This window comes from Aotus nancymaae, unplaced genomic scaffold, assembly GCF_030222135.1.
Source record: "Aotus nancymaae isolate 86718 unplaced genomic scaffold, 86718_ANA_hifiasm-v0.15.2.pri h1tg000040l, whole genome shotgun sequence".
Classification (NCBI taxonomy): Eukaryota; Metazoa; Chordata; class Mammalia; order Primates; family Aotidae; genus Aotus; species Aotus nancymaae.
The window spans coordinates 30,718,085-30,744,677 of record NW_026988454.1 but is presented as its reverse complement, the minus strand read 5'-3'; the positions used below and the strand labels follow the sequence as shown (position 1 = coordinate 30,744,677).

General features: G+C 36.2%; 1 protein-coding gene across 2 annotated transcripts in view; it reads left to right on the top strand.

Annotated features, from left to right (window-relative positions):
* PEX7 (peroxisomal biogenesis factor 7) overlaps positions 1-26,593 on the top strand; it is an 82,915-nt gene that overhangs the window by 37,204 nt on the left and 19,118 nt on the right. For both annotated transcript variants that reach the window (XR_010336608.1, XM_012474507.2), the window contains exon 9: positions 25,563-25,662. Coding sequence is in view for 1 of the 2 variants with exons in the window: in XM_012474507.2 (XP_012329930.1) it covers positions 25,563-25,662 (100 nt within the window). In the remaining variant the exon portion in view is untranslated. The remainder of the gene's footprint in view (positions 1-25,562; positions 25,663-26,593) is intronic.

Sequence of the window (26,593 nt, the reverse complement as noted above, 5' to 3'; positions counted from 1 at the left end):
ACTAGTCTTGCTCATATATGTAGACACACACATATATATATATATATTCTCATTTCCCCCTTTCTTACACAAAGAGTGGGGTACTTTGGATACATACTCCTTTAAATTTTGCATTTTTCACTTAAAATATATCCTGGTAATCATTCTATATCAAAGAAATCATTCTCATTCTGCTTAATACACCATTGTGTGGATGTACTATAGTTTATTTGGCTACCCTCCTATGTATGGACATTTAGCTTCTTTTCAATGTTTCATAAATAAACAGTGCCAGAGTGAATGATAGCTTTGTGTGTATGTATATTCATATTACTAGAGAATTAATATCTGGTATTCCTAGAAGTGCAATTGCTGAGTTAAAAGGTAAATGTGTAATTTTGTTAGATATTACCAAATCTTCATCCATAATGAATATGACAATTTTGATACCCAGCAGCAATGTTTGAAAGTACCTGTTTCTCTGCCATCTAAAGATCATTGATTCATTAGGGTTTTTCAGGTGCATGATCATATCACTTGCAAATAAAGGTGGTTCTACACCTTCATTTCCAATTCTGACACCTCTAACTGATTTCTCTTAAAATTGCCTTCAAAAATACCTCTAATACAGTGCTAGATAGTTTATAGAGAATGTCTGATTCCTAATATTAGTGCAAATGCCTTTAGTGTTCTCTATTAAAAATAAGATTCTGGCTTTAATGCAAATTATCTATGTTTACTTGTTTGTCACACTGAGAAAGTATGCATGAATTCTTATTTTCTTGAGTTTGTCCTTTTTTTTTTTTTCTTTAATCAGGAATGGATGGATCTTAGTTTTGTTGAAGGCTTTTCTTCCCCCCCTGGCATTTACGGAGATAATCATGATTTTTCTTCTTAGAGCTATGGCTGTGATGTATCATGTTAATGGACTGAACCAACCTTGCTTTCCTTGACTGTCTCTCATGTTCTTTGTGTATCGTTTTCTTACCATGTTGTTGACTTGTGTTTGCTAATATTTTATTTAAAGCTTTGCATCAGTATTCAAAGGTGATATTAGTTGTAGTTTTCTTTCTTTCTTTTTTTTTTTTTTACGTGTCTTTGTTTTACTTGTTTCATAAAAAGAATTAAGAAATTTTCCTTCATTTCTGAAGCTCTGGAACTACTTATACAGCATTGAGGCTCTTTGGTCTTTGAATCCTTGGTAGGATTGCTCTGTAAAATTATCAGAGCATGGTGCTTTTTGTGGAGTGCTTTCTTGATACTTCATTTCTTTTATAGAAATTGGTCTCTTTAAACTTTGTACCTCTAATGGGATCAATTTTGGAAATGTCCCTTGCTTGTAGGTTTTCAAATTTATTTGTACAGGTGTCTGTAAAGGGATGGACACAGTTGCTCATGCCTGTAATCCCAGCACTTTGGGAGGCTGAAGGGGGTGAATCACCTGAGGTCAAGAGTTCAAGACTAGTCTGGCCAACATGGTGAAACCTTGCCTCTACTAAAAATAGAAAAATTAGCCAGGCATGGTTGCAGGTGCCTGTAATCCCAGCTACTTGGGAGGCTGAGGCAGGAGAATCACTTGAACCTGGGAGGCAGAGGTTGCAGTGAGCTGAAATCGTGCCACTGCCCTCCAGCTTGGGCAACAGAGTGAGACTCTGCCTCAGGAAAAAAAAAAAAAGATGTCTGTAAAGTAATGTTGTAGGATTTCCTCTCTTTCAATTGTTTTACTCTTATTATTTCTGATTTTGTATCTTTATGAATTCTTTTTTTAATATCTAGTGGTATGTTTATTTTGTTATTTTTCTTCAGCAGGTAGAATTTTAATTTATTAATTAGAACTACTTTTTTCAGCCAGGTGTGGTGGCTCATGCCTGTAATCCCAGCACTTTGGGAGGCCAAGGTGGGCAGATCACCTGAGGTCAGGAGTTCGAGACCAGCCTCACAAGCATGGTGAAACTCCACCTCTACTAAAAATATAAAATTATCTGGGAGTGCTGGTGCATGCCTGTAATCCCAGCTACTTGGGAGGCTGAGGCAGGAGAACTGTTTGAACCCAAGTGGTAGAGGTTGCAGTGAGCCGAGATTGTGCCATTGCACTCCAGCCTAGGCAACAAGAGTGAAACTTGGTCTCAAAAAAAAGAAAAAGAACTACTTTTTTCTATTATCTAAATTATTAATTGCTGCTTTTATTTTTATTATTTCCTTTTTGGTATTTTCTTTTTATTGTTCTTTTTTTCAGAAAGCTTCTTGAGCTGGGAATTTATTTTTATTCCTTCATTTTGTTAATAAAGTGTTTAAGGCTATAAATTTTTTTCTGGTTATTATTCAAACAATAGTCCATAAATTCAGATATATAATGTTTTCATTATCATTTTAAATAATTTTTTAGTTCTGTTTATACTTGCCTTTTCTTCCAAGAGTTGTATAATAGGAAATTATTTAGTTTCCATATGAAAATGCCTTGTAACTTTAAAAATTTTGTTAATACTTTCTAGTTTTGTTGCATTAAAATCAGAGAACACTATTTGAGTCATTCTGTTTTATGGAACATATTGTTATTTGGGGGAAGTGGAACCTAATAAATGATCAGTTTTTGTGAATGTTTCATTTGCAGTTGAGAAGACTGTATATTCTCTATTTCCAGGCAATAAAGTTCAGTATATAATCATAAGCTTACAAATTATGTTGTTTAGGCCTTCTGTATCCTTTCTTATTAATGGTCCAGTTAGTCTGAGAATGGTATGTTACTGAGCATGGTGTGTTAAAATCTGTTATCATTAGCAGGCTTCTACATCTCCCTGCATCTTTTGTAGTTTTTATTTTATAGAAATAGATGCTATGTTTCTGGTATGTAGATATTATAATATGTATATAGTGAATTGAGACTTTTAACATTAAAGAATATCCTTCTTTGTTACAGTTCATGCTTTAAGTTCTGAGATACACGTGCAGAATGGGCAGGTTTGTTACATAGGTATACATGTGCCATGGTGGTTTGCTGCACCCATCAACCCATCATCTACATTAGGTTTCTCCTAATGCTATCCCTCCCCTAGCCTCCCAACCCCCTGACAGGAACCGGTATGTGATGTTCCCATCCCTGTGTCTGTGTGTTCTCATTGTTCAACTCCCATTTATGAGTGAGAACTTACAGTGTTTGGTTTTCTGTTTCTGTGTTTGTTTGCTAAGAATGATGGTTTCCAGCTTCATCCATGTCCCTGCAAAGGACATTAACTCATCCTTTTTTATGGCTGCATGATATTCCATGGTGTATATGTGCCACATTTTCTTTATCCAGTCTATCATTGATGGGCATTTGGGTTGGTTCCAAGTCTTTGCTATTGTGAATAGTGCTGCAATAAACATATGTGTGCATGTGTCTTTATAGTAGAATGATTTATAATTTTGCAGGCATATACCTAGTAATGGGAATGCTGGGTGAAATGGTATTTCTGATTCTAGATCCTTGAGGAATCGTCACACTGTCTTCCACAATGGTTGAACTAATTTATACTCCCACCAACATGTAAAAGTGTTCCTATTTCTCAACATCCTTTTCAGCATCTGTTGTTTCTTGACTTTTTAATGATCACCATTCTAACTGGCATGAGATGGTGTCTCATTGTGGTTTTGATTTGTATTTCTCTAATGACCAGTGATAATGAGCTTTTTTTCATATGTTTGTTGGCCACATAAATGTCTTCTTTTGCAAAGTGTCTGTTCATATCCTTTGCCCACTTTTTTAATGGGGTTGTTTGTTTTATTCTTGTAAATTTGTTTAAGTTCCTTGTGGATTCTAGATATTAGCCCTTTGTCAGATAGATAGATTGCAAAAGTTTTCTCCCATCCTGTAGGTTACCTGTTTACTCTGATGACAGTGTCTTTTGCTGTGCAGAAGCTCTTTAGTTTAATTAGGTCCCATTTGTCAATTTTGACTTTTGTTGCCATTGCTTTTGGTGTTTTTGTCATGAAGTCTTTGCCCATGCCTATGTCCTGAATGATATTGCCTAGGTTCTTTTCCAGGGTTTTTATGGTTTTAGGTATTACGTTTAAATCTTTAATCCATCTTGAGTTAATTTTTGTCTTTAGTTAATTTTTGTATAAAGTTTAAGGAATGGATCCAATTTCAGTTTTCTGTATGTGGCTAGCCAGTTTTCCCAGCATCATTTATTAAATAGGGAATCCTTTCCCCAATGCTTGTTTTTGTCAGGTTTGTCAAAGATCAAATGATTATAGATGTGTGATGTTATTTCTGAGGCCTCTGTTCTGTTTCATTGGTCTATATATCTGTTTTGGCACCAATACTATGCTGTTTTGGTTACTGTAGCCTTATAGTATAGTTAGAAGTCAGATAGCATGATACTTCCATCTTTGTTCTTTTTGCTTAGGATTTTCTTGGCTATGCAGGCTCTTTTTTTGGTTCCATATGAAATTTAAAGTCGTTTTTTCTAATTCTGTGAAGAAAGTCAATGGTAGCTTGATGGGGATAGCATTGAATCCATAAATAACTTTGGGCAATATGGCCATTTTCAAGATACTGATTCTTCCTATCCATGAGCATGGAATGTTTTTCCATTTGTTTGTGTCCTCTCTTATTTCCTTGAGCAGTGGTTTGTACTTCTCCTTGAAGAAGTCCTTCACATCCCTTGTAAGTTGTATTCCTAGGTATTTTACTCTCTTTGTAGCAGTTGTGAATGGGAGTTCACTCATGATTTGGCTCTCTGTTTGTCTATTATTGGTGTATAGGAATACTTGTGATTTTTACACATTGATTCTGTATCCTGAGACTTTGCTGAAGTTGCTTATCAACTTAAGGAGATTTTGGGCTGAGACATTGGGATTTTCTAAATATATAATCATGTCATCTGTAGACAGAGACAATTTGACTTCCTCTCTTCCTATTTGAATATCCTTTATTTCTTTCTCTTGCCTGATTGCCCTGGCCAGAACGTCTAATATTGTGTTGAATAGGAGTGATGAAAGAGGGCATCCTTGTCTTGTGCCGGTTTTCAAAGGGAATAGTTCCAGCTTTTGCCCATTCAGTATGATATTGGCTGTGGGTTTGTAATAAATAGCTCTTATTATTTTGAGGTACGTTCCATTAATACCACATTTGTTGAGAGTTTTTAGCATGAAGGTATGTTGCATTTTATCAGAGGCCTTTTCTGCATCTCTTGAGATAATCATGTGGCTTTTGTCATTGGTTCTGTTCATGTGATGGATTATGGTTATTGATTTGCGTATGTTGAACCCCCATACCTTTATTTTTAAACAATTTTGTTGAACCATTTTGTTCTAGGTATGTCTCTTGTATAGAGTGTATATTAGGACTTTGCTTAGTGAACAAATAGACAATCTTTTTATTAGAATATGTAAGTTTAACTCATTCATGTTTCTTTTTCTTTCTTTTTTTTTTTTTTCGAGATGGAGTCTCACTCCATTGCCCAGGCTGGAGTGCAGTGGCACGATCTTGGCTCACAGCAGCCTCCGCCTCCTAGGTTCAAGCAATCCTTCTGCTTCAGTTCCCCTAGTAGCTGGGATTACAGGCATGTGCCACCATGCCCAGCTAATTTTTGTATTTTTAGTAGAGATGGGGTTTCACCATGTTGTCCAGGATGTTCTTGAACTCGTGACCTGAGGTGATCCACCTGCCTCAGCCTCGCAAACTGATTTATATTTCTTGATAAAAATGTTTAGCATCAAATGTGTCATCTTTTATGTTTTGATTATTATTTATATTTTATTTGCTATGTTTCTGTGTGTGATGGTTTTTTTGTTGTGTTTTGAGTTGGACTTAAAATTTTTTTTTCTTTGACTTAAAACTTTTTTAACATTTAGGTAAGTTTTTATGTGTTTTTTTTAGTGATTGCCTTTGGTGTTACAACTTTTTTAATGCCTTTATAACTTTTCTTAAAAATTAACCATTTATTACCTGGTTGTGAGTTTTTCATTATATTTGTATTAAATCCCACCTATTTTTAATACAACAACCAATGAACTTGTTCTACTTTCTTTTTTTAACTTTCCCTTTTCCATCAAATTTTGTTTCATTTATGCTTTGTTAGAACGTGCAACATTTAACATATAGCACATATTACATGATATATTTTTACTTGGTTTCCACCTGTGTTTTAGTCTCAAATGTATAATTAAATATATTAAATGCTCATCATAAATTTTTTTGCCTAAGTTTCCCCCATTATCTGATACAGTTTATCTTCTAGTGGATTTCTCAAGAGGGACTGATGGGCATAGAATTCTCATGAACTCTCGTATGTTTAAAACTTATTTTTCCGTAGCCTTCCTACTTGGAGGTTAGTTTAGCTAAATATGAACTCCTTGATTTACATTTCTTTATTTGAGGTTTTTAAAAATGCTACTACATTTTTACCTTGCTTTCTATGTTGTTTTTGAGAATTCTGATTCCAGTCTAATTCTCTTGTACTTGGGAGTTGTTTGGCACCTGCCCCCCAACCACCAACCCCTTCCCTCCTCCTTGAGACCCTGGGGGAAAAAGAACCTTTGTTGCATTTCAGTTTTCCTTCCTGCAGTCTCAGTGAGCTCTGTAAGTATATAGATTCGGGTCTTCCTTTATTCCCAGAAAGTTTTTTGGATTATAATTTTAAATAGTAGTTCTACTTAATTGTTTAATTTTCTGTGGAACTCCAATTATATATAAATAGACTCTCCATTACCTGTCTTCTCTGTCAGACACTTTCTGTCTGATACTTTTTCCTTCTTTCTTTCTTTATCTCATTTTCATTGTCTTGGTTGTTTTTCTGTTGTCCTCAATTCTCTTACTATGTTTTCATGTGAATCTGTTCTTCTTGGGCCCCATGTAATTCTGTAATTATTTGTGAAATGATTTTGCCTTTTTTCTTGTGTTTCTTGGGTTCAGTCAGTTCTGTTTCAGTTCTTTTCTGTTTTTGTCCACTTCTTTTGTTTTTGAGTTCCTGATCAAGGGTTTTGTTATTTTTTTCTTCCATGTCCCCAAATGCTTGCTTGAAGATATTTGATTCAGTTTAGAATATGGTATGGTTTTCTACTTCACTATTTTTTTTTTGAAGAAAGTTTTTGTCAGATGAATTGTTGAAATTCTTGTAACCATTTATTTCTGTATGTGTGTGTTTTAAATAAATAAAGACTTTTTTATCTCTTTATGGACAGTGTTGATGGTTTGAGGTTGGCACCTTTTCTTCCTTTTAATTTTCTTTCCCCACTAAGCTATTAACTTTCCAACATCACCTCCCTGTATCCAGTGTACCTTAAAATCTGTGATCTAATCTTTATTATCCCTTTTTCCAGTATTTTCACTCATAGGATACACTTTCTCTTTCTGAAGATGGTTTTAGATCAATGTTAGAACTAATTCTAGCTCCTGCCCTCTCTATCCCATTCGGTGTTCCCCAAACTCTCCTTGCCATTCACACAGGCTTGCAGCTAGAACAGGGAAGAGAGCTCATAGGGGTTCTGTTTTGACTTTTCTTCTTACAGTTAATTTGAAGTTTGGATGTGTGGAAGACCTGAAGTTTGTGTAGTTTTATTTGTTCTCTTTGTTGTTCTGTATTGGTTTTTGTGAGACTATAGTAACAGTTTTGGATTTATGTGGCCTCATTGCCTAGACTACCCAAATCTCCTCTCTCCTCACTTCTGAGTTCACTTTTGATGTGGCACAGTCTATATAACTTTGTTTGTATAAAACGTACTTCTAATAGAATAAATACAACAATGCCTTGAGACTTATTTCATGCCTTAATATGGTTTTCTTGACTCATTCAATATAAGCAGGCAGACAGCTGGGAAGCATAATCACACAGAGGCTCCCAGCTCTCAGTTAAAAGAGTACTATAACCAGGGTTTTGTTTGTTTGTTTGTTTTTAGTATTCTGTATAAAATAGTAAGCAGTGATTATAGAGTTTTCAGTTTGGGAGCCAATGAATGGCAACGCAACAGACAGGAAGAAACTGGAACTGTGGAGTTAGATCATTGGCTGGAGCTTAAGACTGTGTATATAGATTTGGACATCATTAACTTACTGATAATTCAGTCCGTAAGAATGAATAAGCCAAAGGGAGATACGTGTAGAGAAAGAAGAACAAAAAGGCAGTTCCTTCAGGAAGGAATTAATGTTGAAAGGCAGGAAGGAACAGCCCACCAAGGACAGGAGGAAACCTTAGAGCATGCAGTAGTCACAGAAGCTATGAGAGGAGGGGCTTTTAACAAGGTTTGGTCAGCCAGTAATATCAGGTCTGCCATATAGGTTGAGCAGGATGGAGAGAGAACTTGGAATCTTCTCTTACATATTGTTACTCATGGGTTCAACAAGATTTCCACAGATAGGATCTAGTTCTTGGAATTCAAACACCTTTCTGGCATTTGAAGCAGGAAGGCTTAAACTGAGATGAGACATTAATCTTTTGGTGATCTTATATTTGGTATTCTTAACAGTTTTAATTGGGACATCTTAAATCCATTTCAGTGCTTTGTTTCTGATTAAAGAGAAAGACCTAATGACTACTGATACTTTCTTTTCAGAATTGTCATTATGATCTTAATCCTACTCACTGACCACTCCGTTTTATCTATGTATTTAAGTACCCCTAAACACCCTGTTGGAAAATGCCTTACTTTTGTAGATACAGATTTGTTTCAGCAATGTTTGTTAAGACTGGATGTGAACTGTATTTCTTAAAAGCTTCAAAGTATCAAACCACGCTCAGAATCATCATAGTTTTTGGCTCTCAGTTATACTTTTCTCTCCACTGTTAAGTGCTGAGTCTCTGAGCAAGGACAAGGAGTGGGGTATGGCTGTTTAGCCCCCCTTGGACAGAAACGGCGTAGGTCATGGTCCTGAGACATGCTATAAGATCAAAGGTGTCGTAGCTATACTCTTAAGCACTTGGAAAAACAGAGAGTTATAGTTCAGTAGTAGGAGATCTTTAACATAAAGTTAAAAAGATATTTGAAAACAATGATCCTGTATAACTTAGAGTTCAAGTTTCTTTTATTAATATGTAATATGGCAACTAGTGATATCTGTGCTCACAAGCTGACAAGGTGATTACGAGAATTATATGAGAAGACGTTCTTAAAAATACTGTGATCATTCTTAATTGCTTTTCCCCCTCTCTTTTTTTTTTTTTCTTGGAGACAGAGTCTCACTCTGTCACCCAGGCTGCAGTGCAGTGGTGCTATCTTGGCTCATGCAACCTCTACCTCCAGGGTTCAAGTGATTCTCCCACGTTAGCCTCTTGAATAGCTGGGACTACAAGCACACTTTGTGTGTTTAGTAGAGATGGGGTTTTACCATGTTGGCCAGGCTGGTCTCAAACTCCTGACCTCAAGTGATCTGCCCACCACAGCCTCCCAAAGTTAGCCACTGCACCTGGCCCTTTGCCTCTCTTCTAAAGCCATCTTTCCAACCCTATTCTCTGAACATTCAGCAAAAGATCTTACCTTTAAAATAGTAATAATAATCATAATAATAACTATTGCGGGACTCAAGCACAAATTATCTTAATTTCTAACCCAGGCCTGCAAATTTAATCTAAATCTGTACCTCATCCTTCCTCCTGTTATTTAGAACCCTAGACATGAGTGCTTTTGATCCTTATAGTTGTTTTCTTCAGGACTTTATACCATGAAGTGACCTCTTCTCTACCAACATCTCTCTATCTTAGTCTCCAACTCTCTACTGACTTTTTCCTCAGCCTGTAACATTTTCCTTCATCCTGCATTTGCCTTTAACTTCTCTGTTATATTTCTCTTTGTTTCTTAGCCAAGCTTTTAGTGTCCCCATAAGCTTCCATTTACCAGGGCCATTTTAAGGTCTTCACTATCCCAGGGTACTCTATGTTGGCGGTCTTACCCCAGATCATTTGAGCCTATAAAATGGATCCACATCACTGATTAAATAGGGTTAATTATTTTGAAAAGATTTGTGTGCTTTTGCTTTTGAAGTGATTTGGCATTGAGTAACTCACTTATGATTGATTATGATTTCTTGGCAATCATTATGCTTGCTAAAGAATTCATGTGACGTTAAAAAAAATCTAACCTAGAAGTTGTTTCCAAGTGGAATGAAATGTTTCTGAGTGCCAGGTTTATCAATTAATAATGTTAATTTATTAATTTTGAATTTAATTATTTTAAAAGTTTAATTTAAATGTTCCACTCTTAGACATTTTTGTAGACCTTTGAAAGCTTATAGGCATAGCACTTCTGGTTCTTCCTAATGGCACAACTGGCTTCAGTCCTTTTTCTTTACTGAAATTGCTCTGGCAAACGCCGCTAGGACCTCTGTAAAACCAAATCCAGTCCGCTTGTCAGCATTCGTCATGCTGAACATTTTTCTGTTTTACACTGTTGATCATACCTTCCCTTCTGGAAACTCCTTATCCTAGGGATTCCATGTTCTTTTTTGTTTATTTGTTTTTCTAACTCTCCCCTGACACTTCCTTCTTATGGTTCATCATAGAATCCCCTTCTCTTCCCCTTAAACTTGGTCGTCTCCCTTTGGTTTAGGACTTTTTTTACATGCCCATTCTAAATGATAATTTCCAGCCCCCTTCTTCTAGGTCTGGCCTTTCTTGAGGGCCTTAGGCCTGCGTATTCAGCTGTGTCTGGACACAGGCACCTGAGTGTCCAAACAGGAATCTCACTGAACTCTTTATTTGCTTGTTTATCTGTGTTATTTATCTCAGTTAATGGGAACATTATCCCTGTTCAAACAAGCCAGAAACCTGGAATTTTCCTTTGTCTTGAAAAATTGGTAAACATTTCCCCAAAATGAAGTGGAGTAGTGCTTCACAGGCAGTATATAGAAGCAATGTTATTTTTTTAGAAATATAATTCTAATTTTAACATACATTGTAGCTACTAAATTACTGTTTCACCTCCATACTTCATGTAACTGGAAGCTAGTGATTGTGTATTCCAGTATAGGATCATCAAAGACCTTCTTGTAACAAGGTAAATAAATAGAAAAGGAAACCAAAATCATTTGAAAATGCTTCACTTTTGAATATATTATATGTATGTATATTTGTGATTCCCAACACATGTCGAGAATAAGACTTTAATCGTTCTAATGCCTGTTTGAGTCTGGTCTCATTATTTGAATGTGGTGACCACTGATTGAAAAGGTCAGAAAAGGTGCGTTTTTGGTAGATTTTTACTCCATGTGATCTGAGTTAAATTTATCCTCTGAAGAATTTTAAATCTGATTGAATTGATGATATTTTTAGTGTCAGAAAACCGTTTTAACAAGAAGAAAAAGATTTAAGATATAAGACCAGCAGTAACCTGTTTAATTTTTAGCACTGATAACTACACAGATACTACCTTTAGAGTCTCTAGGTGGCTAATATCTGTAACACAAGCTTTTCAAATATAAGTTTGTATTTAGTTACCCATTGTTATATTTAGGTTTGTAAACTTTTAAAATTTAATTCTAAAATAGTTTATATGGTGGGTTGTATATCAAAACTGATGACATGGTGGATATTTTAATAAAATAAAATGCAAGTTTTAGACTTCTATTTTATGTTGCTATTTACCATATATAATAGAAGAAGCTTTAGGACCTTTACCTCTATAGTAGCTCATTATGTTTCACATAATAACCAATGAAGACCTAAGAAGTGATATATAATGTAGCATTGGAAATTATTTAGTATGGTTTAGGTTAAATGAAAGCTTCAACCTTTATGAAAAATATCATAACTCCCTTCAGCTGGTGGACAATATAGTCTATCAAAATACACCTTGATTCTTTCTAAACTTCACTCAAGATAATACTAAAGTTAAAATGTTTCATAGTAAATTATTTCTATTCTTCCATGAATGTTAGCATCATAGGTTTTAGCATATTATCTTTTTCCTGTATACTGCCCCTTAGGTTAGTTACTTCTCTTCCTGCCAAGCCACATTTGTTGTGCCAACTGTGCATATGCATTATTTGAGTTGTGAATGCTTTTTTTTTTTTCATACCAAGTAGATCATTTCATAAACAGAAATCGAGAAACCAGGTATGTGTAACAACCAGAAAAAAGTAAAAGTTGTTACAGTTAATGGTTTTTTTTTCATTAGGAAGAGTAGCATTTTGTGTCTTCCACATTGTAGCAAATTCTCAGATATTTGAAGATTTTAATTTATAAAGCTAAAATGACCAGTTTAACCTCAGAATAACACTCCAGTTTCACGATAAATGTATAAATATTATAATCTTTAAAATTTTTTTATCAATGGTCTTAATGGCCTTTGGTAATAATAAGCCAAACCAAGCACTTGATTTTTTTAGATGTATGGATTTGGGGGCAAGAAAAATATAAAGTGAATTTGAATTTCAGTGTTACCAAACTGTATTCAGTCACAGTTGCATGACATGAGTCTTTCTCTGCCTATATCAGCAACATTAATGCTTCCAACTCAACTGGTAAGCTACTTGTTGGTGACAAAATTGTATAACTGTACTCTGCTTTAAAATTCAGGTATATTTACAGAATGTCTGTTATGTGCCAGCCATTGTAATAGACAGTTTGGAATGTCTTTTTGAGGAAATGATAGAAATGAAGGCTTGGAGTCAAGTAGCAGCACAGCCAGGAGAACCCTAGGCATATCAGTTTTGTTGGTATTGTGGGAGATATGTAGTCACAAGAGCAAATAGGGAGTGCTGGAAGATACATATTCAGTAGGGTAATTATGGGTTGGCACATTCCCAGGTTACATAGTAGGACCACAGACTTTGGAGCCAAATAGCCTTCTACTAGCTATATAAACTTGAGCAAGTTATTTTAAAACTTGATGGCTCAGTTTCCCCATCCCTGTAAATAGAGATGCTAATAGTACCCACTGCATGGGATTGTTATGATGGTTAGAAGAGCCGATATACACAGATGCTGGCACATAGTAAGTGCTATGTGAGTGTTTGCTACTTTTGTCATTGTTAAGGCTAGAATGGATGGTGACAGACGGTGTCTCATTGGGCTTGAGGCCATTTCAACTCTAGTCCTCAAGAGTGAAGTAGTAATTTTTGTTTTACAGCAGCAACAGCAAGCAGCCCCATCTGGCCTTTTGTTGTCCTCTGCTCCTTGGAGGCAAAAGAGAAGTACAAAGTAGGGTAGGAAGTTACTTAGGATCAGCTCGGTCCCTCCACATCCTTGTTCTTTGGAGATATTTAGGAACATTCTATAGATTAGATATCTATTATGTAGTGGGGTGAGCATGTAGACCTTTGAGTCAGTCATACTTGAAGTGAAAAGCTGACTCCTCTATTTACTAGCTGTGAAATATGGGAAATGATACAGTGATCTACCTTGCTGGGATGTTCAGAGGATTCAATGAAGTGGAATCTGTAAATACTCTGGCACATAATAAGAGCTCAAAAAAACAGCAGGTGTTATTTAAATGAGAATACTGGTAGTAATAATGTTTCCCATTTTAAAATGTAAGTACTTTAGGGAGAGTTAAGATATTAATCATTCATGCCTTACCTACCATTACATTAATAACATAATTATATTGCTTAAAGCCACTGAGGAGCTTTGTGAAAAGGAATTTTTATTGCACTGTGAAGGTGAAGTAGGAGAATGAACCTAGTAAATATGGTGCAGTGTGAACCAGGACAATGGTCACACCATACAAAGTTGAATATGTTTGGGCATTTGATTCAAATCTGTTTACCAAAGCGGCTGGGTGTAGTGGCTTATGCCTGTATTCCCAGCCAAGGTGAGAAAATTTATTGAGCCCAGGAGTTCGAGACCAGGCTGGGCAACATGGCAAGACCCCCACCTCTACAAAATTAAGCCAGGTGTGGTGGTGCACACCTGTGATCTCAGCTGCTTGGGATGCTGAGGCAGGAGGATCACTTGAGCCCAGGAGATGGAAGCTGCAGTGAGCCGTGTTTGCATCATTGTACTCCAGCCTGGGCAACGCAGTGAGACTCTCTCAAAAAATAAAAATAAAAATAAAAACAATGAAAACAACAACAACAAAAAACCTGTTACCAGGTGACCACTTCTACTTCATTTCAACCTATTTAGGAATTTTCCCCTAAATTATTATGTATTACCTATATATTTGTTGAAAAAATTATTTCTTAAGGAGATAGCATGACATAATAGAAAAAGAGATATAGTTTAAAATCTTGAATTTGCCACTACTAGCTATAGTATAATTTAATTATATATTACTTAATATATAATTAATGTAGTTTAGTTATATTTAATCTCTTATAAAGTGACTTAACATTCCCAAGCCTTTGTTTCCTCAGTCATAACGTGTACTGTTGTGAGATTTAAATATTAATACATGCAAGGCTATTCCCATAGTGCCTGGCCCATATCTGGCACTTGGAGTTTTATTTTTCATTCCCATATATATTCTTCAGACTTTGTACTTGGTATCGTTTCACTGTAAATATGTTCTTATATTTCTGATCAAATTTGCTAAAAACCAGCAAAATGACAAAGACAAATTATGATGTCTACAGTTTATTTTTAAATGGTTCAGCAAAAATACCACTTCATATGTGTATGTGTAGAGAGAGAGATAAAACAAATGTGGCAAAATTTTAACAGTTGGTAAACTAGACAAAGGGCATAGGGGTGTTCATTTTATTCTTTGAGGTTTACTGTGGGTTGGTAATTTTCAAAATAAAAACATTTGAGAAACAAGTAAACTACTCAGGCAGAATAAGACACTGAAATACATTCTGGTTAATGTTATTATTTAATGATATTAGTTTAATTGTAGAATAAGATAACTAACTAGCTGTATTGTATTGTGTTAAGTGGGAAAACATGATCTTTAATTGGATTGTAGTAAACTGAAAATCTTAAAGCAGAGGATACAGAAATACCTTTTATCTTTGTCACAGTTATTCTCCTAGGATTTGCCCTTATCTAGTAAGTGTCTTAACTTTGGTGTGGTTGATGGGCTTTTTTGATCCTTATGTTTATTAGCACAGAGATTTCCACAGGCAGATACTTCTCTTTCGTCCCCTTCCCCATAAAAAAAGGTCAGCCAAAGTAAACAGATAGTATAGTTGAATATGTACTCTGTCTCCCAAACCTTTCCTTTCAACTTTGCCTAGTTCCCCTTACCAACAAAAAAAGGTCAGTCAGAGTAAACAGATGAGAAATGTGGCTGAATGTGAGCTGCCATGCAGCTTCAAATGATCATTTTACCTCCTCTTTTACTATAGCTGTTTTTAATTCCTCTACTTTTGTTCATCAAACCACAAGAAATCCTGTGGCTAATGATATGATACAGATTGTTAACATTTGCAGGAACTACAGTTGAATCTTAGGATGATCAGAGATTTTTTAAATGTACTGTGCCCTTCAGATATCTTAGGTAGAAATGTCTTTGTAACCCTGTCACCGTTTTTGTTTTGTGGGGTAGGTTCAGCACACCTCATCACTGACTTTGGAAAAGCATCTGAATGTAGTTGTCTTTGGTTTCCTTTTAAGAATGGGAATTTTTTTTATTCCCTGATTTGTGTAATTCTCACAAGGGAATTTTAGTACTCAATTTATTCTGTGTTAATAAAACACATTGCCTGATGACAGGGTAGGTCTATTTTATTGTTTTGTCCCTGGTCCCTGGGATGTGGGTATGCTAAGTCCATGTTTATAAATGTAAGTGAATTTGAATTATATGAAAAATTGTGATACCCTTTGGTCACTGTGACTATAGAAGCTCAAACAGTTGTATTTTAACATGGTTTCCACTTTAAATATTTCCAAAGCAGTCCTTAATAAAACAATTTAAGGTGGAAAGTTCTGTTGTGATGAGAAATCTTTTCCAAGGAGAAAATTTGAGGTTCAATTGTGGTTAAGTCAGTACTAAATAATAGAATGTTACTATTTAGCAAATTTGGAACCATCGTATTTATACCCTGATTGTTAACTAAAGTGAGAGATAAACATTTTAATTTTTTTCTAAAAATCAGCTGTAATATGCAATATACTGACAAATCTCTAAGCTTCATATACCTTCGGGTTAAGATACGTATTTGTATGTATGAAGCAGTTACTCCCAAGTCTGTTGATATGTTACTTATTTATTTATTAATTATTTTGAGATGGAGTCTCACTCTATCACCCAGGCTGGAGTGCAATGGTGTGGCCTCAGCTCATTAAAATCTCTGCCTCCCGGGTTCAAGCAATTCTCCTGCTTCAGACTACTGAGTAGCTGGGAGTACAGCTGTGTGCCATCACATCCAGCTAATTTTTGTATTTTTAGTAAGACAGGATTTCACTGTGTTGGCCAGGCTGGTCTTGAACTCCTGACCTTGTGATCTGCCCATCTTGGCCTGTCAAAGTGCTGGGGTTACAGGCATGAGCCACTGCGCCTGGCCAATATGTTAGTTTGTTAATATGTCCCAAAAGAGTTTTTCCATTTGACTTTTTTAAATTAGAAAATTCTTGTGTTAATTACTGTCATACTGGAAAGGTCTTTTCGTGAAGTGAAGTATAATTTTGTAAGTCAAGTGCCAGATGAAAATGAAAATTTCCTATAAAATGAAACAACATACATTAATTGGAAAGAAACTTGTAAGACTTTTGATTTTAAATAGCTTGCTTTTTCACTGCAGAGCATTTTCAGAATTATTTGTTACTAACATTTTTCTTTAAGAATCAAACCAAATCCATGTCTAATTCATAACCTAATGCAAGCACATGAATAAATAGATAGATCTAAAAGGAGCAAGGAATGTTAAGCCTTACTTAATGCAGTATAAGTCACTGCTTTGAACTTTGAATTGTGCTGATTAGTTCCAACAGAAAATTTATGGACTTTGTCAGTTAATTTGCATCATGCTTTAAAAAAAATCCTATTGTGCAGTTTCAATAAGGCAACTGAGTAGATTTCATTGCATGTATTTATATTTTTTCAATGTAGATACTGCTTTGCCTCATTTTTTATAGTAGGAAGTCAAAAGATAATATCTGAAAATGAAAAAATAAATGAGTTCCATGAGCATATTGTTTAGAAATATAGAGTAAAATATCAGAAGAAGCAACCAAAAGAATTTAGAGTGATTGCCTCTGATGTGAAATGTGGAGGAAGTACAGCAGGAAGCTGCTGTTTTCTGTTTTAAACCTTGTAGAATTAGTTGACTCTAATCTGTGCAATTAGAGTTTTTAAGAAGAAGATAATTGAGCAGAAAACCTGTCTTTCCCTCTCTCGGTTATTTGCACACATAGTAAGCCTATTTACTTAGATCAACTGGGTACTGCCAGTCAGCTGGTAGTAGTTTACACAGTTCCCAGAGAGCACAAGGATGAATAATTCACCCTTTGAGGTCTGTCCTGAAATCCCAGTCTAGAGTGTGGCAACACTAAATATTCTAAAATGGAATTCTTAGAGATTGGACCTAATAGAATGAAGCATACAGAGAATAAAAAACAGTAATTATTCATCCTAAATAAAACTCATCAGAGTCCCTTATCTTTCTCCACTATTTATTTACAGTATGTGTGTTTGTGCACACGTGTAAAACAGAAACCCATCCTTAGTTAGCTTAAATATAAAAGGGGAAATATTTTTCAGACTATGGGGTCCCTCAGAGCCCAAAGGCAGGAGCGCGGTACAGCTTACGGAAGGCAGTGAACCTGTATGGCTGACTTTGTCATTCCTCCTCTTTCTGCAGGCTGATCTTTTTTTTCCTTTTTTTCCCCTCAAGCTTTCATGTCCAGTTACTAGAAAAAGAATGGAATTATTTGGTCTTCTCTGTCTCTGTTTTTTTTTTTTCTCTCTTTGTCGGTGTCTGTCTTCTCCCCCTACTCACCCGATCACTGTGTCCACCCTCTGCTGAGGAGAGAGTTGTTAAATAAAGGAGATCATTGTAAGCAGTGCAGATATTCCACTACCTGACATCCTGAGTGGGTTTATTCATAAATGCTTAGCTACAGAGATGAGGATATTAAGTATTTCATGGTGATATAGCTAGTAAATGACCAAAGCATAGGCAGTTGCTGTAAGTTTAATGATTTTCAACATTTAGGTGTGGGGTATAGTTGTGATGCAACCCTGTGTGATCACATTATCCATCTGTGAAATGCTCTTTTGCTCTAGGTAGCCACATTTTGATGCTGCCAGTTACACTTCAGATGTACACAGACTGTTCTTATCCCTAAGATAGTGATACTGTTTTGTGAGTAGAGTTCTTCCAGTTTTCTTTCTTTTTTAGTCAAGTATTTATTTGAAACTGTATTGCAAAAATTATTTCATGATTCTTTGATTTGTACCAGTAAGCAATATATAAACTGCACAGGAGTTTTGCTGCTTTTCCTTTATCTCCTCTTACTGAGATGTGGCATTCTTCAGAAAGTCATCCTGCATCCCTTTGGATCTCTGCCATGAGTATCTCAGAGCAAGCCTTCCATCAGCCTGATGATTTTCTTTAATTTGTCCAAGTACCCCAGGCTTTGTGGTGGGTGGTTCCTGGGCTTAATGTTTATTATAATGAAGTAAAGTCTGCTCCTCTAAAATACTGATCTGATTAGAGTTTTAGTTGAAATATTGTGATTGACTCATTGTGAGAGAGAAGCTTAAGTCCAGAATTTTATCATCTGTAAACCTTCAAAGTTTGTAAATGTGGGGTGTCTGGATATTAGTTATTGAGTATTCCAAGAGACAGCTTTGAAAACTGTTCATTTTTCACAATTGATTATGTATTCTTCATTTAGCAGGTAGGTTTTTTCTGTTTTAAACTTTATTTTTGTTATCATTAACTTAAGTTCCAAAGCCTAAAAACAAAACAGTTTAAATCCAGTTATGCAAATAAATGAGTGTCACCATCAATGCATATTTTTGAGTTTTGCTAGCCAACAACTTCTTTTTTTTTTTTTTTTTTTTGAGACAGAGTCTCACTCTATTGCCCAGGCTCACTGCAGATTACAGTTCTGCAGCCTCTACCTCCTGGACTCAAGTGATCCTCCTGCCTCAGCCTCCCAAGTAGCTGAGACTACAGGCATGCACCACCACCATCCATGCCTGGCTAATTTTTGTATTTTTGGTAGAGACAGGGTTTCGTCATGTTGCCCATGCTGGTCTCAAACTCCTGGGCTCAAGTGATCCACCTGCCTTGTCCTCCCAAAGTGTTGGGATTTACAGGTGTGAGCTACCATGCCCAGCCACTTCAATTTTTTAATCCTTTCCAAAAGTGATACAGATTATAAAGTAATAGGCCCATGAGTCCGGGTGTTCTATAGGGGGTTCACTGCAAAAGAATGGAAATCTGAGTGGTTACAGAAAGAGAGTTGAGTGATACATAAGTTAGAAAGAGACAGCAGAGTAGACTAGAGGATAAAGTAGATGCATATAAAAAATATTAGAAGAAAGAAAAGAAAATTCCTAAACTCCTTGTCATGGTAGTTCAGATATATTCAGGCTCGTAATTTCCTTAGGGTTTCGATTGTAAGTGGCTGACTAATGGACTCTTGGCATGGGCTTTGGCTTATGAAATTCTTTCTGTAGTTTGGGGGATACCTGACTTGGTCCAGGCCTATTTGAACTTTCAGGGTGTTAAAACTGCCTGAAGAATTCCAGATCCTGCCCACCTATACTTAAAATTTTCTGGCATGGCCTAGACCTAGAGAAAAAAATGTATGATGCCTTCTTTTTAGTAGAAAACATACTAGACATGATGTCAGGAGAGTCTGTGTTTTGGGGCTACCATTTATTAGCTCCATAACCATGGATTGCTCGATTTCTTGGACGCTATTGTCCTCATCTCTGAAATGAGAATAATTATACCCATTGTATATTTATTTGCTCATTCATTCATTCGTGAGTGTCCATAAATTCTTTGGTTGACCATGTGTCAGACATTTTTATACATGCAAGAGATACAAAGAAGAATAGGACACTGTCCCTGAATTCAAGGAGCTTAGTGCCTATTAAAGGAGGATAGATTTGTATTAAGAAATAAATAAATGCATGGAAGTATTATGAGTACTATGAATAAAGCCAGAAACATGAGAATCTTTTTCGATGTCTTCCATTCCATCAGTCACCAGGTTGTATTAATTCTTCTGCCTAAATAAATCTCCAATCCATCATCTTTTCTTCATTATCACGGTCAGCACCTTAAGTCCAAGCTAGTATCTCTTTTTGGACCACTGATCTTCCCACACTCACTCAAGCCCTCAAGTCCATTCTTCTCACTGTGGCTAGAGACACCTTGGAGGCAAAGCTGACCACAGAAAGTTAACAGTAGGGGAACCTGGCTGTTGAGGCATATGGGACCCCTGTTTACTATCTTCACAAGTTTTCTGTAAATTTAGAACTTTCCTAAATGAAAAATGTTTATTAAAATGTTTTAAAACAAGGCAAACTGAGCACACAAATTTAAGTTGCTGCTTAAAATCCTTCAGTGTTATTTTTTTTTTAAAGAGAAAATCCCCAATTCTTCAAATGACCTATTAGACCTGTGTGACTTGGCCCTGTTTACATCCTGGAACATTCTTCCCTTTCCCTGTGCCAGCCTCATGGGCCCTCCTGGTCACACACTGTCAGGCTCCTTGCAGACAAGGGACAAGCTGATTTTCTGCTCTCCCCCTGGCTAACTCCTCAATCTTCAGATTTGCATCTCAGATGCCACTTCCTCAGGACTTGCTCTTAAGTCATCCTGCATTGTCTTTTGGGGTGCTTGTCAATTGTCATTACATTTGTGTTTTGGTGATTTTTAAAAACATGTCAGTTGATCCCACTGAACTGTGAGCTGCAGGAGGGCTGCGGCCATGTCTGTCTTGCATATGGTGCTTAGCATCTACCTGGCACATGGGAGGACTCATCAATGGTTGAATGAATGAGTAACTAAAGGAGGTGAAAATAAGTGTTGTGACATTTTTGCTCCTTGCTCTAGAGACTACTAGGCCCAAGCACTGCAAATGGAGAGGAGTATAATAGTGCAAATGGCTTAAAATTACAAAAACACAACAAAAATGAATGTACATGTAAGGCATTGAAAAATAGCCAGAACATTGTCCCTTTCTCATAGTAAGGAAAGACTCATAAGTAATTCATGACTAACTCATAAGTTGAGGATAGGAAAGAAAAAGAAAGAACCTTACAAAATATTTTAAACCTTCTACTGAATTCATCTGTTGGCTAAATTTCAAAAGTGTTAGTAAAGAGATTCCAAATTACATTTAGTTAAAGTAGAAAGTAAGTAATTTCAGCTTAATTGTTGAAATGGTTTTGATGTTTTATTTAATACAGACTGTGAGGTGGGTATAGTGGTACCCACCTGTAGTCCCAGCTATTTGGGAGGCTGGGAAGGGGAGATTGCTTGAGGCCAGGAGTTTGAGGTTGCAGTGCCCTATGATTTCACTGTTTCTAAAAAAAGTAATAATAGGCCAGGTGCCTCAGCACTTTGGGAGGCCAAGGCGGGTGAATCATGAGGTCAGAAGTTTGAGACCAGCCTGACCAACTGTCTCTACTGAAAATACAAAAATTAACCAAGTGTGGTGGCACACACCTGTAATCCTAGCTACTCAGGAGGCTGAGGCAGGAGAATTGCTTGAACCCGGGAGGCAGAGGTTGCAGTGAGCCAAGATCGCACCATTGCACTCCAGCCTGGGCGACAGAGCAAGACTCCATCTCAAAAAAAAAAAAAAAAAAGTAATAATATGTTTTAAAAAGAGAGATGTAATACAGTGATGTATACTTGCATTGTTAAAGAACTGTGGAACCAAAAAGCAAAAATAACTCAACCAAGACATTATATTATGATATACAATTTAAATGAAAAATGTTCCTACAGTTCTGTAATATTTTTAATCATTGGAGGCTTATCCAGTGTATTTACTTCCCATGAGGGAGATTAAATAGCCAGTGATTTCATCAGCAAAGAGACAAAAAGGCACCAAGTAGTATATATGCTGGATCAAAACAAACATTTCACTTAAGAATAATATGCCTTATTTGACCACTTAATGATATATTATAGCATGACTTCTCCCAGCAAAAAGGAGCTTATTTTACTTATGCGATAGATGCATGAAGGCCCTTGGATATATAGTACTTGTGGGACGCTTGAATCCAGAAGAAGGTTGCAAGGAGAGACCCATGCCCACTCCCTTAATTGCAAACTTGAGAAAACTTGGAGAAACACCAACTTTCCTCCTGTTAGCTCCTCCTTTCAACTCACTCTTTCCTGGTGGAACTTGAATAGACATATATAGAAAAACTCTGGAAGTGTACTCATTAAACTGTTAACAGTGGTTGCGGGGCTGGGCACAGTGGCTCACGCCTGTAATCCCAGAACTTTGACAGGCCGAGGCGGGCAGATCACAAGGTCAGGAGATCGAGACCATCCTGGCTAACATGGTGAAACTCCATCTCTAATAAAAAAAAAAAAAAAGCAGTGGTTGCTGATTAGAAAGTGAGAATGGGAAAAGAAATGCATATATTTCTTTTGTTATTAAAAAACCATTAGCAAATAATATAGTATATTGACATACTGTTTAGCATTTGGTTTTCTCAACTTAGTTTGTATAATTTACTGTATTTTATATTTTAATATTTCACTACTGAAAATTATTTTTAAATTATGCATATTAATACTGATTTTAAAATTTTTTCCTGACTCCTGATTCACCTTAGGTTCTCTCTTTTTTAGCAAATCCTCTCAAGGCAAAAGCTGGCTTCATTGTTCCATTTACTGCTCTGGGTTCCAGTCTTTACTTGGTTTTTACTATAGTGTTCCTCACTAATGCTTCAGTGAAGTTTTAATGGTGGTGGTTTGTTTTTATATTTCGTCCAGGGTTTTTAGTTGTTTTAAAAATGTTGGTCTAGAAACCTAGTCAGCCATTCTATTGGAAATAAACCTCTCTGAGTTTTTGTACCATAATGTATATACTTTGTGTGTTACATAATTTCTACCAGAGCTGTGAAATGGTATAATGAAGTGTCTTTATGCCACTCAGTAGACTAACCCTCTGTTCACCAGAGTTTCAGCATGTATTTTCTTTGATGAATTCTTTGCAAAATGCAGATAAATACTGGATAGTTTTTCCCAGGTTAAAATTATGTCTGTGATTCTGTGGTGTAGAACTCTGTGAGGCTTTGACTACCCATTAGTTATATGTTAGAGCAAATTCAGATAGACTTTTTGAATAGAATCACAGTTCTCCTGAATGTGTGACTTCCCTCATCACACTTCCAGGCTGAAGTTGGATAGCTACACACTTGTGTCTTTGTTAGGCATCTTAATTTTCATAAGGCTCACCTTATCTTATCTCAGTGCAGCTTTGTCCTTAGCTGGCTCAAAACAACAGAAAGTGCATCCCAGGAATTTATCAGGACGGTAGAAATTAATCCTCGTTGCTGACTGGGCACGGTGGCTCATGCCTGTAATCCCAGCACTTTGGATGGCCAAGGCGAGCAGATCATGAGGTCAAGAGATCAAGACCATCCTGAACAACATGGTGAAACCCTGTCTCTACTAAAAATACAAAAATTAGCTGGGCATGGTGGTGCACGCCTGTAGTCCCAGTTACTGGGGAGGCTGAGGCAGGACAATCGCTTGAACTCAGGAGGCGAAGGTTGCAGTGAGCTGAGATTGTGCCACTGTACTCCAGCTGGCGACAGAGGGAGACTCCATCTAAAAAAAAAAATCTCGTTGCTTTTTATTATCGTGAAAAAGTTCTGAAAGAAACCAATTTTTATGGTTACATAAAGAATATTTAGCCTATCCATTCTGCTGAAATAAAATGTAAATTCCAAGTGAAGTCAGAGAGCTAAATACCCGAATTACATCAAATTGACTTTCCCTTAGACCCATTCTACTAAACTCTCCTTTAGGGTGATGCCATTCACTCACAAGCAGCAGCTGGTGAAACATCTGTATGTTTTCTCACAGATGTTGGGGATGTTCTTCATTACATAAACGATGGGTTTCTTGTCACCAAACTCTCAATTGAAAATTTCCTTCTGAGCTTTCCAGGAGCAGTTTGGTTGTAGACCATGCATTTGGGTCTTAACTATCTCCCTTTTTCCTCTGGCTGCTAGAAAGCTTAGCATCTTGAGGTCCTCCTCTGGCAAGGACATACAGCTTCATGGGATGTATTTTTATCTACCAATCTCATTGCAGATGCCATCTTACTTTCCTACCCTTAATTTTCCTTTAACTCATTTTTGCCATATTAAATGCCTATTTTCAAAACCATTTTGAGTATTTTTTGGAATGTAGTAGACACATGCAAAATCATTTGATTATTGTTTCAAATAATGCAAATCAGTGAATAGCCATGTTTTAGAAATGAAATTACAAAATTATATGTTTACTTTTGCTTCTGTAAACATTATTGAATCCAGAAAATTAGATTTTGTTACAATTCACTGTCTCTAGAATTCAAAGAAATAAATATGCAAAGACAGTGGAGACCACTGTTAGGATTTCTGAGAACGCGTACAGCTTGTTACCTCATTTGTTTGAACAGGCAAAATTTCAAAAGTAAAATCGCTCTTCCCAAATATTTTGTAGATTTCAGTAATCTGATAAATAAACTATTTATTCATTGTTTCTTTAGTACCCACACAGTGGATTATCCATAGCAACAACCCTTTTCAAAACTTAATAGGGCCAACTCTGTATTTATTAGGGAAATAATACCACCAGGTTAAACAAACTGTGACTGTTGGTTCTGTGTATTTACTGTCTTTCAAAGGGATCTGTTAAACCTTCAGTGTGCCATGTTGTAGATCATAAGAGAAGCTGAATTAGGATATGACTCTATGATTCTGAATGTGCCATTTTTATAGTATGTTTAGAGTCAAATGAAAAAGATGATGAGCAAATAAAGCATTAGAAATAAAGTACTATGTTATGTATTCAAAATAGGGCTAAATTCTGCACAGTACAAATGAGGGCTTGATTTTGGTAAATATTACCACTTTCAGTCTATCGAGGTTAAGTAGAATGCATAATATTGGCGCAGGAAAACACATTTCTGTTTTTCTTGATTCTAGGAATTATATTGATGTGGAATCTATAAGAAAGTCTGTGCCTCAAAAAAGAAAAAAGAGTTTCAGAATTACAGAGATTTTCATAAGAGAACAGATTTTTTCAAAGAATTCTAATTGCTGTTGAAATTTAAATTAAGTGTCAGATCTTTTCATGTCAGTTGTTGAGAAATGAAGTTGTATTTAAAATCACAAAATGTTAGACTTCATTTAATCCAGTATCCTTATTTTACAGCCATGAATGCTCTTGGAAATTGCTACAAAAGCATACTGTCATCTCAAATGTCCTTGTACAATATAAAAACATTTTTAAAAATTAAAACTTTTAAGCTTCTGCCCTACAAGGTATACTAATGGGAATAGAGTAATCTTTTGTAAGTGTAGATTGATGAATAATTCTGTTTTTTTTAATATGATAGGATGAAGTACATTTTTTTTCCTTACTGGATTTTTTAATGTGTGGCTCAGTAGTGGGGCTCTGCATTTCTGAATTGGTTGAGCCTGTTTGGATAAAATCTTTGCTATGTCAAATATATATTTTTTCTTAATGTAAGTTTTTTAGTAGTTTTAGCACTTAAATTATTCCCTTTTGTTTATCTTCACAGATTCTGGAACTTTTCAAAGCCTGACCCTCTTCTTGAAACAGTAGAGCATCATACAGAGTTTACTTGTGGTTTAGACTTCAGTCTTCAGAGCCCCACTCAGGTAACAGATGCAATCTCATGATACTCTCTTCTGCCCAAGTTCACAGCCAACTCTGTGTGGCATCTGTTGCTTTTATGAATAAAGTTGTTGCCGTTTTAGCTATTTAAGCTTGAGTGTTTGAGCATTAAACTACTAGGGAATAAGAGGTATCCAGAAAGTTGGCATACCTTTCCCCTCTTGAAAGATTGATTTCTCTGAGAGAAAAAGGAACCGTCCCAGGAGGATTGTCCTAACATGTTAAAGACTTTCTCTAGGCCTCTCCCAATGGAAAAGTGACAAGAGAAAGATGGAATACAGCAGGATTGTCACCATGGGTTGGCAGGATCAGGAGCATGTGGTCCTGACTTCAACTGTCCCACTAGGCAGTTGAGACCGTGGGCAGGCCGGACACTACTCTCAGGACTGTCGCCCTTGTCTCCACACCCCATGTCGAATGGGAGGCTTCAGATGGAGAACAAGTAGAGGAGAACGTCTGCTATTTAAGTTAATAAACATTATATTTTCCCCTTTTTGTTCTCTCGAGGGCTTGAGAGTAGACATTTTAGACTTTAAATACCCTTCAGGTTTTTTTTTAAAAAGCTTTTTCATTTTCAAAATTGTGAAGTCAAGTCAGAACCAGTACAGTATGTTGAGTGATAAGGCCCTTTAAATACAGACTGTGCGGAAGAACCAGCATATCAATGAAACACAAAATGTGTGGAAATTCTAGAGCATGACTGTGGAATTGTGTTATTATGATAACTTTTGTAGGTTAAACAAAAAAAATCCCACTTCACATTACTATGTTCTGAAACTTAAATAAATATATAAGTTTTTCTTTCTTTTTTTTTTTTTTTTTGACAGCGTCTCACTCTGTCACCCAGACTGGAGTGCAGTGGTACAATCTTGGCTCATTGCAACCTCCACCCTCCAGGTTCAAACAATTCTCCTG